We start from the raw sequence: 15,168 nt of genomic DNA on the forward strand, positions 1-15,168 counted from the left end.
AATTGGAATTGGTAGTTGCTAGAGGCAAGATTATGTAAACTGCCCCTGTGCTAAACAGACTATCGAATTTGTGCACTATGCATATGCAGGCGAACGCAGAACCGCCCTGTTGCCCATGCACACGAGCGGAGCGGCGGGTCGCCTCTAGTCTGGTCCGGGTCTGCCAAGAACTTGTCTGCCGCGCTCCCGAGCTTCCAGTCCGCGTGTATCTCCGTTACATTTCCAGTCCGCGTGTATCTCCAGTCTAGTAGTACTCCAAGTAGAATTCTTTTTTTCTTTCTTTTTGTTTCTGCCACATACGATACGTAGCAAAGCATGTCCGGTCCGTTTGTTCAAACCACGTGCGATGGGTCGTGTGTTGGATCACTTGTTTTTTTTATTTTGGCCCAGATAACGGGCTCGACTCTGGTGTCGTTTCGCGAACTTTAGGCCTAGAAAATAATAGGCCCATATGTGACACCAGGCAGTCACCTATTGCAATTTAATAGTAAAGATAAGTTTTTCATTTTATTTAAAATATGGGTTTTAGCTTGACACGCTACGTACTATGACTTGAACGCAAACAATACAATCACTACTTTTCTCTTCAAACTTGTAACATCGGCTTTGCTTTGCATGTCCCATGAAATACTGGAGTCCAATTAGATCGACTATGAAGATAAGGCAATTGATAATTCCTATTTCACCTTCATTTGCAAAGATCGATTTTGTGGAGAATCGTGCATATGGCTTTCATTATTTTCAAATTACTATTGTTTAGAATATATTTTGGAACCGGTTAAATGGGTGTGCTTTACTTTGGGTTATATGACATGTGAAAAATGATTTCATCTCTAAAAAATGAAAAAAACTCATGGTGGTCCAATCTCTATGCATTTTTTCCATGCATTTTGAGTGCAGCCTCATGGCAACGGTTGCACGGGATATATACAACCGGTGCGGTTGTCGGTTCGATGGAACATTAACATGTTGATACAAAGGCCCTGCATGTTATTTCATATTTTTCTTTTGCTAATTCATGTATTAGCATTATGCGATCCAAGATTTATAAGAGTTGTTAAACAAATTCCAATAATGTAATAATAGGACGCATACATACCATTTTGATGTAGAATCTGGGGCTTCCCCTTTTCCAAAAAAAGATCATGTTGTCTCTGTCAAACTCAAAGTATTTTCCAGCACAAAGTGACTACAACCGTTTCGATTTTCTTCCAACCAATGTAAGGATGACAGAAAGTAAACGCCGATGGAGATTGTGAAGTCGAGATCGAGCCAGGTGCAGCCTGTCGACCGAGCGAAGCTACGTATATGTATTTTCTGTCTGTACTTCAGGTGTTGTCACGGTAGTGGTTGTATTGCTGTTGCTAGGTCTAAAAGGTTGTAGCGGGACTTTTATTTCTTAGTTTTCTTTACTCTTTTTGGTTGTGTGCGTCCGTACTGCCATTAGGGTGGGGCGTTGTTGTAGAGGCTGTGTGTAATTGGTGTCGTTTGATATTAATATATTCCCTTAATCGAAAAAATATTCTCAGCTCGTGTTGGTAACTCGGCTGGGGTATCTACGTTGAAAAGTAGATCGCCTGACTTTTCACTGTAGTACATTGCAAGTTCGACCAGTACATCAAGCAAAACAAGTACATGTATAACAAACCATGGCTACCTCCTCATCGACGCTCATTCTCCTGCTGGCTGTGTCATTTGCCGCCGGCGCCAGTGCGACGTCCTTCAGCATCACCAACCAGTCACCACGGGAAAAACAGGGGCTGCTGTGAAGGAAATCATTGCCGTGAGCCCACGCACGGAAAATATTTCTTTGTCCTGTGCACCGAGCATAACTCACGCCAAAGAAAAGGCGCGCGACAACATCTGAAGGGAGCACACGGCAAAGAAATCACCACGGCAATGGCCCAACACACCGCACTGCAAAGATTCGGTGCACGGCAAAGCTGTTGGGCATTGCCGTGCTTCACCCTTTGCCGTGCACCCAGATGGGATGCACGGCAACGCAGCCTTTTTCGTGTGTTTTGCCTTTGCCATGCCACATATGACATTTCATTTGTTTTTCTTTTTGTTTTATTTCATCTAATACTTATATTTATTTTTTAATTAGTTTTACTTTTTGATGACTATTTATTAGTGCTACTTAATACAATGTGTATATACACATACTATTTGCAATATAAAAGTACTATCCATCTTCATCCCCCCACATATATCAGGGTTTCGGAGCAATCCGCACTTCGGAAAATCTATCAAGTGTTATCGCCCAAATGTGAGGAAGGTCACACCGGGGAGCTATTTTTACACCATTAAACCTTCCACCATAATTTCACACATATCATAGGTCCACATGCAAGATTTGGTGGGATTCCGGTGCTCCGACGGTCATTCTCCCCCTCCTCTCCCCAAAAACAGCGGTATGTGTGCCCCGGCGGGTCTACCCCCTAGATTTCTCCATGCGAGGTTCCACCAATGTACTTTTTCATTGTTTTAGGTTTGTTTAGGACATATACACATGAAAAACCAAGCATGGGACCCCTTTGGCACATGGTAGCCTCCGGCATACCCGCAGCTAGCCATTATCACATGATCCACCCTTTCTCGATTACTTGTTCTTTAAGACAATCTTCAAAAGTGGGCATATATACCAAGCTTCACCGTGTGGCCGGCGGCGAGGCCGGTGGGCGGCGGTAGGAAGCTCAACAGCGGCTGCAAAGCATACTAATTTGGTAAGAGATCTACAACCGAAGTGAAAAATACAAAATTCCATATCAACCGGTGCAAGTTTCATGAAACAAAGGAATCCATAATTTGAATATATCTCAATCAATTTGATTGAATGTATGTTAGTGTCATGATCCATGCACTGATGCAGATTTTGATCTAGAAATATACTAACATGAAAACAGCAGCTACTACTGGCAACACATATGTGTAGCATCTAATATAAGCCGTAAGTGCAGGAAGTACAAGGAACTCAAAATATCCACAAAGTTTTGTGTGAATGAAAAACAAATAGAACAAGAATAGCAGATTAAACATTGCACAAATTTGAACCTAGAAGTGATGTCTGACCATCATAATAGTATAATCATAAGCGGTCTTCCAGCCAATCATGTTCTTCAAATGTTGAGAGAAGGCCTATTTAAATTCTTCAAGCGAATCCACGAATAATGTGCATGGTTTAGCAGTATTGAAAGGGAGCACAGATTCTTCTTTTCAGAGTGAAGAGTGTAGATCATCACTTGGTGAGCAGCCCATCATAACAGGTCACCAACTATGATTTATGACGGAACCAATATGAACCCTAATATAGAAAGCTGAAGTACTTCTCATAGGTTGATTGCTTGTGATTCTAATGAAACTCTCGGTCCATGGATCGTGCACTTATAAGTTATGACACCAGAGACTAATGATTTAGTAATGTTTGAGAACCACGATAGCCAGGTCTGTATTGTTAGTCTGTAGTTTGAAAAAATTGTTTGACGGACAAAGTGTGTCACGAGAAGTGTCAGTCAATTTCAGTGCTTCAAAGAAACTCATATATATCCTTGTGTTGCTAAAACTCCGCAGTCCAGTGCCCATGATGGAAAATTCAAGTTGAGTTAACCAGCAACCAAATAAAGGATGGCATCAATGAATACCTGAATCTCAGTCTGATGTAAAGGTTAAATCAAGGGGGGGGGGCATCTAGCTGACTGGGCGTGGCTTCAAACAGAGGCAATACGGAAGGCTTCAGCTAGCTAGCCTTTTGACCGATTGATCATACTCCAGTAACATTCAATTCAAGTGCTCAATGAGAAGAAAATCGAGTAGCTAGCCTCTGGACCGATGGGTCATACTCTAGTAACATTCAAGTGCTCAATGAGAAGCAAATCGAGTAGCTAGCCTTTTCTTGAAGTAATTCGTGAAGACACCCAGCAGTCCAAGTCAGGACAGCGGAGCTATCGACTGGAAAAGCTCCCGCTTCCTAATCCACGCTCTAGATTCGAGAGACTGCTCCGTTCCTCCCGTCGGGCAGGATGAGGAAGGCAGCACCGCTCGCTGAAGATCGATGCATGGGTCCTGGGTGGCCCGGGATTGGGAAGACCCTCAGACACGTCCTTACTCTGGCGGCCGCACCGCCGAGGCTGATTGTGTCGTCGTTCCTGTGGGCCTCCGGACCTAGCAACGGTCCGGTGAGCCGCCGCGAAACAGCAGGCAAACGACGATATTGATGTGTTAGTGTATTCAATTTCTTACGGAACCAACCTTCATTATGCTATTATGGAAGTGGGGTTACACTTGTGCTTACTACGCCACACTAAAACAGTTGAACCTAGGGTTTACCTCCTTCACTTCTATTTACATTTTCCGAAACCAATTTTTGCTACTTTTACAATGAAATTGTAACCGGGCACATCAAGTAATTAATAAATGATTTTGATTCTTGGATCGTCTTTCTTACAAGGTATAATTGTCCAAAAAAAAGGTGAAGACATACTCGATGGAGGGGATGGATCTATTAAATTTGGTGAAACTCAAAGCTGAGCTATGTTTAGGAAGTTGCGCACGATTCAGTGTACATGATCAGTTTTATGTTTTTTTGATTCTGTTTCATCATGCCCTGGTTGCTACAAAATGCATCTTGCTCATACTGAATTGGCAAGAGCACTTTAGGTTGTTTATAATTGTTGTACATGGAATTTTAATGGTTGATCCATGGTATATATTCATGCTCTTACTTTTTGAGAGTTCTAGAAAGGTTATGTACCCAATTTAAATACGAATACAATTTTCTCATTATTAAATGAATTCAGAGAACATTTGGGGATCATAGACTATAACTCTCACTTTTTATCCGGTCGAAATGATAAAGATCAAACTTACCTTATTTTCCCTCCATGTTAGAATATATTATGTTGAATCTTGTATTGTTGACACTGATATGTATTAACATCAAACTCTATTATATATGAAATTGATGCTTTGAAATTGTTGACACCGATAGAATACAGAATGGATGCAGGGACGTTGCCTCATATCGGTGGGACGTTGCCCGGATCGGATGGAGGGACGGATCTCATCTACTTGGTGAACTCGATGGCCCACGTGGTGGCATAGATGTATGTGGACTTCACACCGGCGAATCCAGCTCCCCTGGCGAGGGCCTCGAACTCCCTCTCGTACCTCTCCCTGCCTCCGGGGCTGTGCGCGAGCATAATCATGTCGACGTGGAACACCCCCTGCGAGCTGGGCTTGGCCTCCGGGTTGACCGGCAGGATGCACTCGACGAGCACGACCTTGCCGTGCGCCGGCAGCGCGTCGTAGCAGTTCTTGAGCAGCGTGGCGCAGTGCTGGTCACTCCAGTCGTGGAGGATCCACTTCATGAGGATGGCGTCGCCCGAGGGCACCTCCTTGAACATGTCGCCGCCGACGTGGGTGACGCCCGGGAATGGTAGCGCCTCGGAGATTACGTGGGGGAGGTCGAAGTTGACCCCCTTGATGGAAGGGTAGTGGGCGGCGATGGCGGCCACAGTGGCGCCGACGCCGCCGGCGACGTCGACGAGGGTGCCGAGGCCCTGGAAGCCGTGGTAGAGCTCGAGGAGCTTCTTGGTGATGATGATGGAGTGGTTATTCATCGCTTGGTTGAAGACGCGGTTGAAGCGCGGGTCCGTGCCGTTGTACTCGAACGCCGACATGCCGTACACCTTGTTGAACGGGATGCCACCGTCAAGCACCGCGTCCTTGAGGTAGTACCTGAGGATTGATTGGGAGAACACATTTTATTCACAAGAAGTACTGTATATACCATCGTGTGAATTACGATTGGCATGAAAACATTATCTTGCTATCCAAGTAATGGGAGTTGGTGTGCAACCAGTACTAGCAGGCAATAATTCTGCATGTGTGCTCTTGTTGCCACTTGTGTTCCGCGCGCGACAGGCAACTAGATGCAATTGTCAGTTAGAGGTAACCTCGATCAGTTTCTACTCTGTCTACGGTGCACACGTACGGCAAAGCAGTGTCCAGAAATATTTTTAGCTAACTAACGCACGCCGAATAACGCTGAGGTCCTCTAGCTCCTACTATCACTGATTTAGAACTACGTACTATCATGTTAGTGAAGCTCAATTTGGCAAAGAAGAAAGTCAGTTATGATGTACGCCAGCGACAGGAAATGGGCAAGGTAAGAAGAGGAACGATCTACAGAAACTAACTAACTCCACTGAGAGACTCACCAGCTCTCCATGAGGACCTTGTCCTGGTTCATGAGCGCGAGCGCCGCCATGGAGACGCCGTCCTCGTTGGGGGTGAGGAACTTGCACACGGGCGGGGCGCCGTAGCTCCGGGAGAGGCGGCCGTCCTTGCCCTCCTCCACCAGGCACGTCACGACGTTGTACGACGCCAGCAGCCGGAGCATGCGGTCTACCATGTCCGGCGCTTCCGGGTTCGCCGCGGACGGGAGCTTGGCGGCGACCTCGGTCGGGGTCAGCGACTTGCCGCCAGCGGCCACCAGGATCTCCAGGAGGCCAAGCTCGATGGCGTTCTTCAGCGTCATCGGGAGGATCGACGAGGAGGCGAGCTGGAGGGCGAACATGCACGCCTCCTCGTCGGCGGACGCGGCCATGTCGGCGGCGGTGGAGCCCATCGATCTCTACGATGCTGGTGATGGTGCTGGTGGGTGATTTTGGTGTGAGCGAGAGGTGTGCTTTGCTGGGAGGGTGAGCAGGGCTTATATATGCATGGGGCTTTCTCGCTTCACCAACCTTGGCAGGAATTTTAGTCTTTTTTTTTTCTCCTTTTATTCTACTACAGACACCACGTGTTTTCTTGTTCTAGCTAGGGAACAGGTGGTTTCCTTTTTAAACGGTGGCGGCTAGGTTCGTTTGGAGATATAAGTTTTCATTTTTATTTATAATATGGGTTTTATGTTGACAAGCTACTATGACTTGAACGCAAACAATACAATCACTACTTTTCTCTTCAAACTGTAACATCGGCTTTGCTTTGCATGTCCATGAAATACTGGAGTCCAATTAGTCTATCAAGATAAGGCAATTGACAATTCTATTTCATGTTCATTTGCAAAGATCGATTTTGTGGAGAATCGTGCATATTGTCTTTCATTATTTTCAAACTACTATTATTTAGAATTAGAAAGGTGGCCCTCGCAAATGCGAGCCAGGGCACCATCTTTAGTATGACAATATTTATTATTTATTTTTAAATGCTGATTTTCCCTTCTATTATCTTACAAAATACACAACATATCTGATATGGAGATATTTCAAAGTTAAATTGTTTGAAATTATGTATATGATTATATTAATAAGAAATAAAGCACAAAATTACAAATCATTTGAACGAAAATAAACTTATGATATCGTTGCTCAAAAAATAATATCTCATGATATTGATTCTTTATTTATTATTATTTTGATACTTTGATTGTCACAGTAGAGGGGAAGTGACTTCATGATCTTCCATCATTACTTTGATATTTTCAAAATTATTAATGAAAGTACTTCGCACATTCAAAAGTAGATTATATTTAGATTTTGAACAATTGCAACTGTGCATACTATAATTATGAATCTTTGTAAAGTTATTTTGAGTGCTAGACCTAGTGCATACTTTTTATTGAACAAATGAGAAATCTTTGAATTAGCAGTCCAAATAATGTATATAATATAGAGCCATGGTAGAGTGGCCGAGAGGTATCATCCTTCACATCTCCGTCCGGCTCGGCCACCGCCACAACGCCTCTGTGGCCGCCGAGACCTGCGCCACCGGCAAGTCCTCTGCCATTAGCGTGCTCTACGACGCCATGCTAACCCTCGCATCAATTGGATGTTGCAACTGCAAAACGCGTGCTTCGCATGGGTCCTGTTCCAGTAGTACGTGGGCCACCGAGCAGGTCGCGCAGGATCCCATCAGCGCGGCGCTCGCCTTCCTCACGAAGGTGGCGGCCGACACGAAGCTAACAGCAGGTCTAACAGACCCCGTAAAAGGGGCAAACCCGTATAATAACCGCCGATTTGAGGGTTTCGGTTCTACCCGACCATCTAGCACGCCCCGTAAAAACGCCTCCCGCATCGTTTTTTGCTGTTTTCGATTACGGGGCGGGTCGTCGCCCCCTACTTGTGCGGGGTGGGAGCGGGGATAGTGGGCGAAACCAGTATCCCAATTCTGAAAGCGCGCGCGGACATTTCAGTTCCCCCCACCCATTTTCCCCCGCGCGCCGCCGTCGGAATCCGTCAGATCCGCGCCCCTCCGCCGTCCGCCGAGCCGCGCCGAGCTGCGTCGACGCCCGCCGCACCTCCGCCGCACCCCCGCCGAAGTTCCGCGTCCCTCCACGCGCGTCGCCGCCCTCCCGCCGTGGTCTTCTCCGCCGTTTTTCGCCGGTGAGTATTCCGCCGCGTTCTTCTTCGTTACCGCCGGAGGATGTGCACATGGCGGATTTGGACGCGACGTCGACCGATTGGTCCTCGTCGGATTCCAACGATTCGGACATCGACGAGTTACTCAACGACGACGAGACGGAGATGATGATGCTCCTGTTCGGCTTGAAGCAAACGGAGGACCGCATGAAGCTGCTGGATCAGCGGAAAGGATCCGTGATGGGGCGTATGTGCATTCCGCGGAACCGCGCGCTCGGCCACGAACAGCTGATGCAAGATTATTTCGCCGAGGTACCGACCTATCCTCCCCGCCTCTTCCGCGCGCTCGGATTGAAGCTTTTCTTGCAGCTCATCGAGGCATTGAAAATGCCGAGACTCATCACCAGCTCACCCAAGATCTGACTGATCACCATTGGCAGTTGCATGGCCAATGATTTATTACATCCATTTCCCATTGTTGTATGTGTGAAACATTCATTTCCTATTGTTGTATGTGTGAAACATTTGTTATTTGTTTAGTTCTTCCATTAGAACATTTGTTGACATTTCCGAAAAACATTATTGTAATAATTATGACGATTATTGTGTGATGTAAAACATTTATTTTATGTGAATGGTGTGTTGGTTCTAATATGCAATTTATCAAAAAAACCCTGTTTTGAGGGGTTGAAAACCCGGACGAGCTAGCAGGCCCGTATCCCCACCCCGTAAAACAGAATATTCTGTTTTACGGGGTAGGGATACGGGGTCTGCTAGCTCGTCCGAGTTTTCGGCCAGCGAAAAGTGAATACAGGGCCCTCTACTCGCGTTTTAAGGGGCGAAAAATACGGGGCCTGTTAGACATGCTCTAAGAGAACCCCTGACAATGTGTAAGCACGGGTGCTCTGGCCTTCTGGCACGCTCTTGGCGTGATACATGACTGGTCCGAGAAACACTTGCTGAATTACCACGAGACGTACCACGTACGGAAAGTGTGGCATCGGTGGCACCGGCACCACCGCCATGGATAGCGCTCTTTGTCTCTGTCGTAGAACTCGTCGGCGAGCCTGCTTTGCAGGGACTGGCGCGGGCAACGGGGCAAGCCACTCGACGAGGTGCGGCACGGCACGTCTTGACCGAGCCCAGTGCGTGCGCCGGCGTGTGCACCGTCGCACCCATTTCCTGGAGTGCACACACGCCACCTGCGCCGGCGCGGCCCAGCACTTGCGTTGCCGCCGCCACCGCCGCCGCTTCGCACCAGCCTGACCGGCTGACCCCCTCTTTCCCCATCTTTGCAATTGCAACTGCCACGCCACACCACACTAGTGGAAAACAGGGCTTCCGTGGGAGCCTTTTGTCGCGGGCGCGCCTGCACCCGCGACAAATGGCCTGGCCACGTCGCCCCGAAACCATGTGGAGCGCGCGGAGGCTTTTGTCGCGGCCTTTTGTCGCGGGCCGTATTACGACCCGCGACAAAAGGGGTAGGAGCGACGTGGCCACCCCTTTTGTCGCGGGTCGTAATACGGCCCGCGACAAAATGTCCCCCCTATATATATATATAGAAGCAGCCAGCCACCCCCACCTCATTTTTTCCTTGGTGATGAAGGTGGAGGTGTATGCTAGCTCATTTTTTCTACATGTGCACAAGAGGTGTTTGATGGAATGCTTGTGAGAGGGATGCCACTTGGTTTTATTTGATAAGATTTCTCCTCTTTTTGATCCAAAAAGGTTAGCAACTATTTTCTCGACTATATATATATGCATAGTCCGTACAATATTAATTTTAGCAAGGTGATTGCATCTGATACATATATAATTGTGCTTATGATGCAGATGAGTCATCCATGGATGTACGGTAACCGATGTGCTCCCGCTTTCAGAGAGGGCGTGAATTCTTTCCTGCTTGTGGCCGAGGCCAACAAGTCGAAGCAAGGTTTTATGTGCTGTCCATGTCTAAAATGTAAGAACGAGAAGGATTACTCTTGCTCAAGAGATATTAAGAGCCACCTGCTTCGGTTTGGGTTCATGTCCAGTTATAATGTTTGGACCAAGCACGGAGAAGAAGGGGTTATGATGGAAGACGGCGATGAGGAAGAAGATAATGATGAGAAGTATTATCGATCTATGTTCTCTGAATGCTTTGATACCGCAATGGACGACAATGAAGAAGAAGGAGGTGAAGAACAGGCATCGATGATCCCGTTGATGATGATCTTCGTCGGGCCATTTCGATGCAAGAAGAGACTGTGACACGGATAAGGAGAGGTTGCGGTTCGACAAGATGTTAGAGGACCACCACAAATTGTTGTACCCAAAGTTGTGAAGATGGGCATAGAAAGCTGGGTTGCATATTGGGATTGCTGAACTGGAAGGCAAGAGGTCGGTGTGACTGACTCGGGATTTGAGAAATTGATGATAATATTAAAGAAGTCGTTTCCAAGAAATAATGAATTGCCCGTCAAGACATATGAAGCAAAGAAGCTTGTCTGCCCTCTAGGATTAGATGTGCGTAAGATACATGCATGCATTAATGACTGTATCCTCTACCGCGGTGAGAAGTACGAGAATTTGAATAAATGCCCGATATGTGGTGCATTGCGGTATAAGATCAGAAAAGATGACCCTGGTGATGTTGAGGGAAGCAGCCACCCAGAAGAGGGTTCCTGCGAAGGTGATGTGGTATGCTCCAATAATACCACGGTTGAAACGTTTGTTCAGAAACAAAGAGCATGCCAAGTTGTTGCGATGGCACATGGAAGAACGTAAGAAAGACGCGATGTTGAGGCACCCCGCTGATGGTCGGCAGTGGAGAAACATCGGGAGAGAGTTTCCGGATTTTGCAGGTGAGGCAAGGAACTTATACTTTGGTCTAAGTACAGATGGCATGAATCCTTTTGGGGAGCAGAGCTGCAACACAAGACCTGGCCCGTGACTCTATGTATCTACAACCTTCCTCCTTGGTTGTGCATGAAGCGGAAGTTCATTATGATGCCAGTGCTTATCCAAGGCCCAAAGCAACCGGGCAATGACATTGATGTGTACCTAAGGCCATTAGTCGATGAACTTTTGGAGTTGTGGGCCAAACCAGGTGTACGTGTGTGGGATGAGCACACGGAGCAAGAATTTGACCTACGAGCGTTGCTATTCGTAACCATCAATGATTGGCCTACTCTCAGTAACATTTCAGGACAGACGAACAAAGGATACAATGCATGCACACACTGTTTAGATGAGACTGAAAGTAAATATTTGGGAAAAAGCAGAAAAGTTGTGTACCCGTTCAATCGTCGTTTCCTTCCGCGCAAGCATCCCTTAAGGAAAAAAGGCAAGCATTTCGATGGCGAGGCAGACCGCCGTCCGAAGCCTGTCCCCGTAGTGGTGCCGATATATTTGACATGGTCAAGGATTTAAATGTTATCTTTGGAAAGGGTCCAGGCAGTCGACCTGTTCCGAAAGACGATGACGGACATGCGCCCATGTGGAAGAAGAAATCTATTTTCTGGGAGCTAGAATATTGGAAAGTCCTGGAAGTCCGCTCTGCAATCGACGTGATGCACCTGACCAAGAATCTTTGTATGAATATTCTAGGTTTTCTGGGCTTGTATGGAAAGACAAAAGATACACCAGAAGCACGGGAGGACCAGGAACTTCATAAAGGACGAAACGGCAATCATCCAGGGCAGTTTGTAGGGCCTGCCAGCTACGCTCTTACCAAACAAGAGAAGGAGATCTTTTTTGAAGCCCTATTCAGTATCAAGGTTCCGTCTGGTTTCTCGTCGAATATAAAGGGGATAGTAAATATGAAGGAGAAAAAATTCCAGAACCTGAAGTCCCATGACTGTCGCGTGCTTATGACACAATTGCTTCCGATTGCATTGAGGGGACTTCTACCAGAAAATGTTCGACTAGCCATTGTGAAGATATGTGCATTCCTGAACGCAATTTCTCAGAAGGTAATGGATCCAGAAACTTTGTCAGGATTACAGGAAGATGTGGTCCAATGTCTTGTCAGCTTCGAGTTGTTGTTCCCACCATCCTTCTTCAATATTATGACGCACCTCCTCGTTCACCTAGTTGAAGAGATTAGAATTCTCGGTCCTGTATTTCTACACAATATGTTCCCCTTCGAGAGGTTCATGGGAGTCTTAAAGAAATATGTTCATAACCGAGCTAGGCCGGAAGGAAGTATCTCAAAGGGCTACGGAACTGAGGAGGTCATTGAGTTTTGTGTTGACTTTCTTCCTGACCTTAAGCCGATTGGTGTTCCTGAATCTCGGTATGAGGGGAGGCTGACTGGAAAAGGCACACTAGGAAGGAAAGCAACGGTGTGGAGGGACAAGATTTCTTTCAATCAAGCGCACTACAGTTCTATACAATTCCAGCTTGGTGGCTCAGTACATCGAGAAACATAAGAATGTTTTACGAGAAATAAACCCGGGCCAGCCCGAGTCCTTGATTACACGTCAACACATGAATACCTTCGGCAGTTGGTTGCAAAGACATCTCATTAATGACCCATCTGCGGTGGAGCAGCTGTACTTGTTGGCCAGGTTACCATCTTCAAACATATGTACATTCCAAGGGTACGAGATAAATGGGAATACATTTTACACGATCGACCAAGATAAAAAGAGCACCAACCAAAACAGCGGTGTCCGCTTTGATGCAACCGACGAGAATGGGCAGACCACCACATATTATGGATACATAGAGGAGATATGGGAACTTGACTATGGTCCCACTTTTAAGGTCCCTTTGTTTCGGTGCAAATGGGTGAAGCTCAGCGCTATACATATTGACGATAAGTACGGTATGATAACGGTGGATCCCAACAATCTTGCGTACACAGACGAGCCTTTTGTCCTAGCCAGCGAGGTGGCTCAAGTTTTCTACGTGAAGGACATGTCTAGCAAATCAAGAAAAAGAAATCAACAAAAGAATACATCAATCGAGGAGCCAAAGCGCCACATAGTTCTTTCGGGGAAAAGAAACATCGTGGGAGTGGATGACAAGACAGACATGTCAGAAGATTATAATAAGTTTAAAGAAATTCCGCCCTTCACGGTGAAAATTGACCCAAGCATCTTGCTAAATGATGAAGATTCTCCATGGCTACGGCGTGAAGATCACAACACTAGATGGCGATGTAATAATGTATTCTTCATATATAGTTCCCAAGACAATCTCTACATTTATGTAATAAAGAAGATGAAACAGTGCTTGGCCTGTACAACTGCTAGGCAAGGCGTATCGATGCTCCTTTTATAGGCACGGCACCGCTTCTACTTTGTCTTATTCCTTCGCGCTACATGCTTTATCTCATCGAGCAGTGCGTCCACCCACGCGTCCTTATCCTGCCGACACCTTTAGTCGCGGTTGCAGCCACCAACCGTGACAAAAGGTTACCGACACATCCTTATCCTGCCGACAGCTTTAGTCGCGGTTGCAGCCACCAACCGTGACAAAAGGTTACCGACACATCCTTATTATCCTGCCGACATCTTTAGTCGCGGTTGCAGCCACCAACCGTGACAAAAGGCCCTCCTAGATAAGCCTCCCCGCCTTTTGTCGCGGTTTGAGCCTCCACCCGGGATGAAAGTTTCGCGCTCCACTTCGTTCCCGCCTATTTTCTTCCCGCATTCCCGCCATTTTTCCACTATATATATGTAGGCTTGGACTCTCATATCTGCAAACCTCATCACTCTCTCCCATGGCTTCCATCGTATGTCTAACACCCCGGGAGGCGGAGGCGCTTTGCGCCTCGAACTACCCCTGCCCGCCCGGCTACCGCGTCCCGACCGGCTGGTTGCTGAGCGTCGGAGGCGTACCGGTCCCTCCTATCCCTGTAGGTGTGCCACGCGAGATGGCCATCACGAACCACTACTATTTCGAGCTCACGCCTCGAGCAGCGGAGGAATCCCGGTGGCATCCCGACTACAGCCCGACTTGGGACAGCTTCTTCATCAATCGGCGTGAGAGGGCGGTTGCCGTGTACGAGGAGGACGGCCCGCCTCCTTCGAACTTCAACGAGGCCGGCCGTCGGATGTGGTGGCGCGGCCGGACTCTCCAGAGCGTCCTGGCCTATCGTGGCCCCCGCCTGCGCTACCCTCAATCCCAGCCCACGCGTGGTCATCCGCCGAGGTTCGACAACCGCGACCCCGATGCTAGCGACGATGACGTCGGCGACTTTGATGACTACAGTGGCGACGTGTATAGGACTAGGCACGACTATGATTGAATGGCTCCAACATTCGAATCTGGCCATGTATCTTATTTTTCAGTTGAGCTCTGTACTTTAATTTCAGTTCAATCGTAATAAATTTCGTGTCAACCACTTTATTGAACAAAAACAACCGACAACGACTTTATAAACTAAATTTAAACTAATAGAACCGACAACGACTTTATTGAAATTACAATAAAATAGATAAATTACTAGTCTAGTCTCTACTGCCGTCGGAGGTTGTCTCCGTCCAAAGGTCATCCCACCGAGGGTCGTTTCGGTCCAAGTTGTATTCGAGTTCTCGAGCTCGAAGGCGGCGACGGCCCGACGGTGGCGCCTGTTGGACCTGCGTTGTGCCCTAAGGTTAGCAAAGAACGCGTCGGGGGACCGCGCCCTCCACCGGCGCATCAATCGCTCGTCGCGCTCGGCGATGGCGATCTGCGCCGCACTGGCGATGCCGGTGACGGTCCTCGTCGGTGATGAGGCACGGCGGTGGCGCGAGGAACTCCGCCTCCTCTAGCGATTCAACATCCGGGAAGTTTATGTCGTGCCCTGGCCGCCGAAAGCGCCACGCCGCCGCGTCGT

At 47.4% G+C, this 15,168-nt stretch overlaps 1 protein-coding gene across 1 annotated transcript; it reads right to left on the minus strand.

Annotated features, from left to right (window-relative positions):
- Window positions 1-4,925: 4,925 nt before the first annotated feature.
- LOC127298944 (flavone O-methyltransferase 1-like) lies at window positions 4,926-6,666 on the minus strand. The gene is made up of 2 exons (XM_051328813.1): window positions 6,219-6,666; window positions 4,926-5,736 (listed from the first exon to the last, which is right to left on the minus strand). The coding sequence occupies exons 1-2, from the start codon at window positions 6,626-6,628 to the stop codon at window positions 5,064-5,066; spliced, it is 1,083 nt and encodes a 360-aa protein (XP_051184773.1). The 5' UTR covers window positions 6,629-6,666; the 3' UTR covers window positions 4,926-5,063.
- Window positions 6,667-15,168: the final 8,502 nt, after the last annotated feature.

This window comes from Lolium perenne, chromosome 5 (genome assembly GCF_019359855.2).
Source record: "Lolium perenne isolate Kyuss_39 chromosome 5, Kyuss_2.0, whole genome shotgun sequence".
In the NCBI taxonomy this organism is placed as follows: Eukaryota; Viridiplantae; Streptophyta; class Magnoliopsida; order Poales; family Poaceae; genus Lolium; species Lolium perenne.

What these genes read in the sequence shown, in the direction of transcription:
- LOC127298944 (XM_051328813.1), bottom strand. Translation starts at nt 6,628, where the DNA reads ATGGGCTCCACCGCCGCCGACATGGCCGCGTCCGCCGACGAGGAGGCG. An exon ending in AAGGTCCTCATGGAGAGCTG is followed by an intron (nt 5,737 to 6,218) that starts GTGAGTCTCTCA and finishes ATCAATCCTCAG; the next exon opens with GTACTACCTCAAGGACGCGG.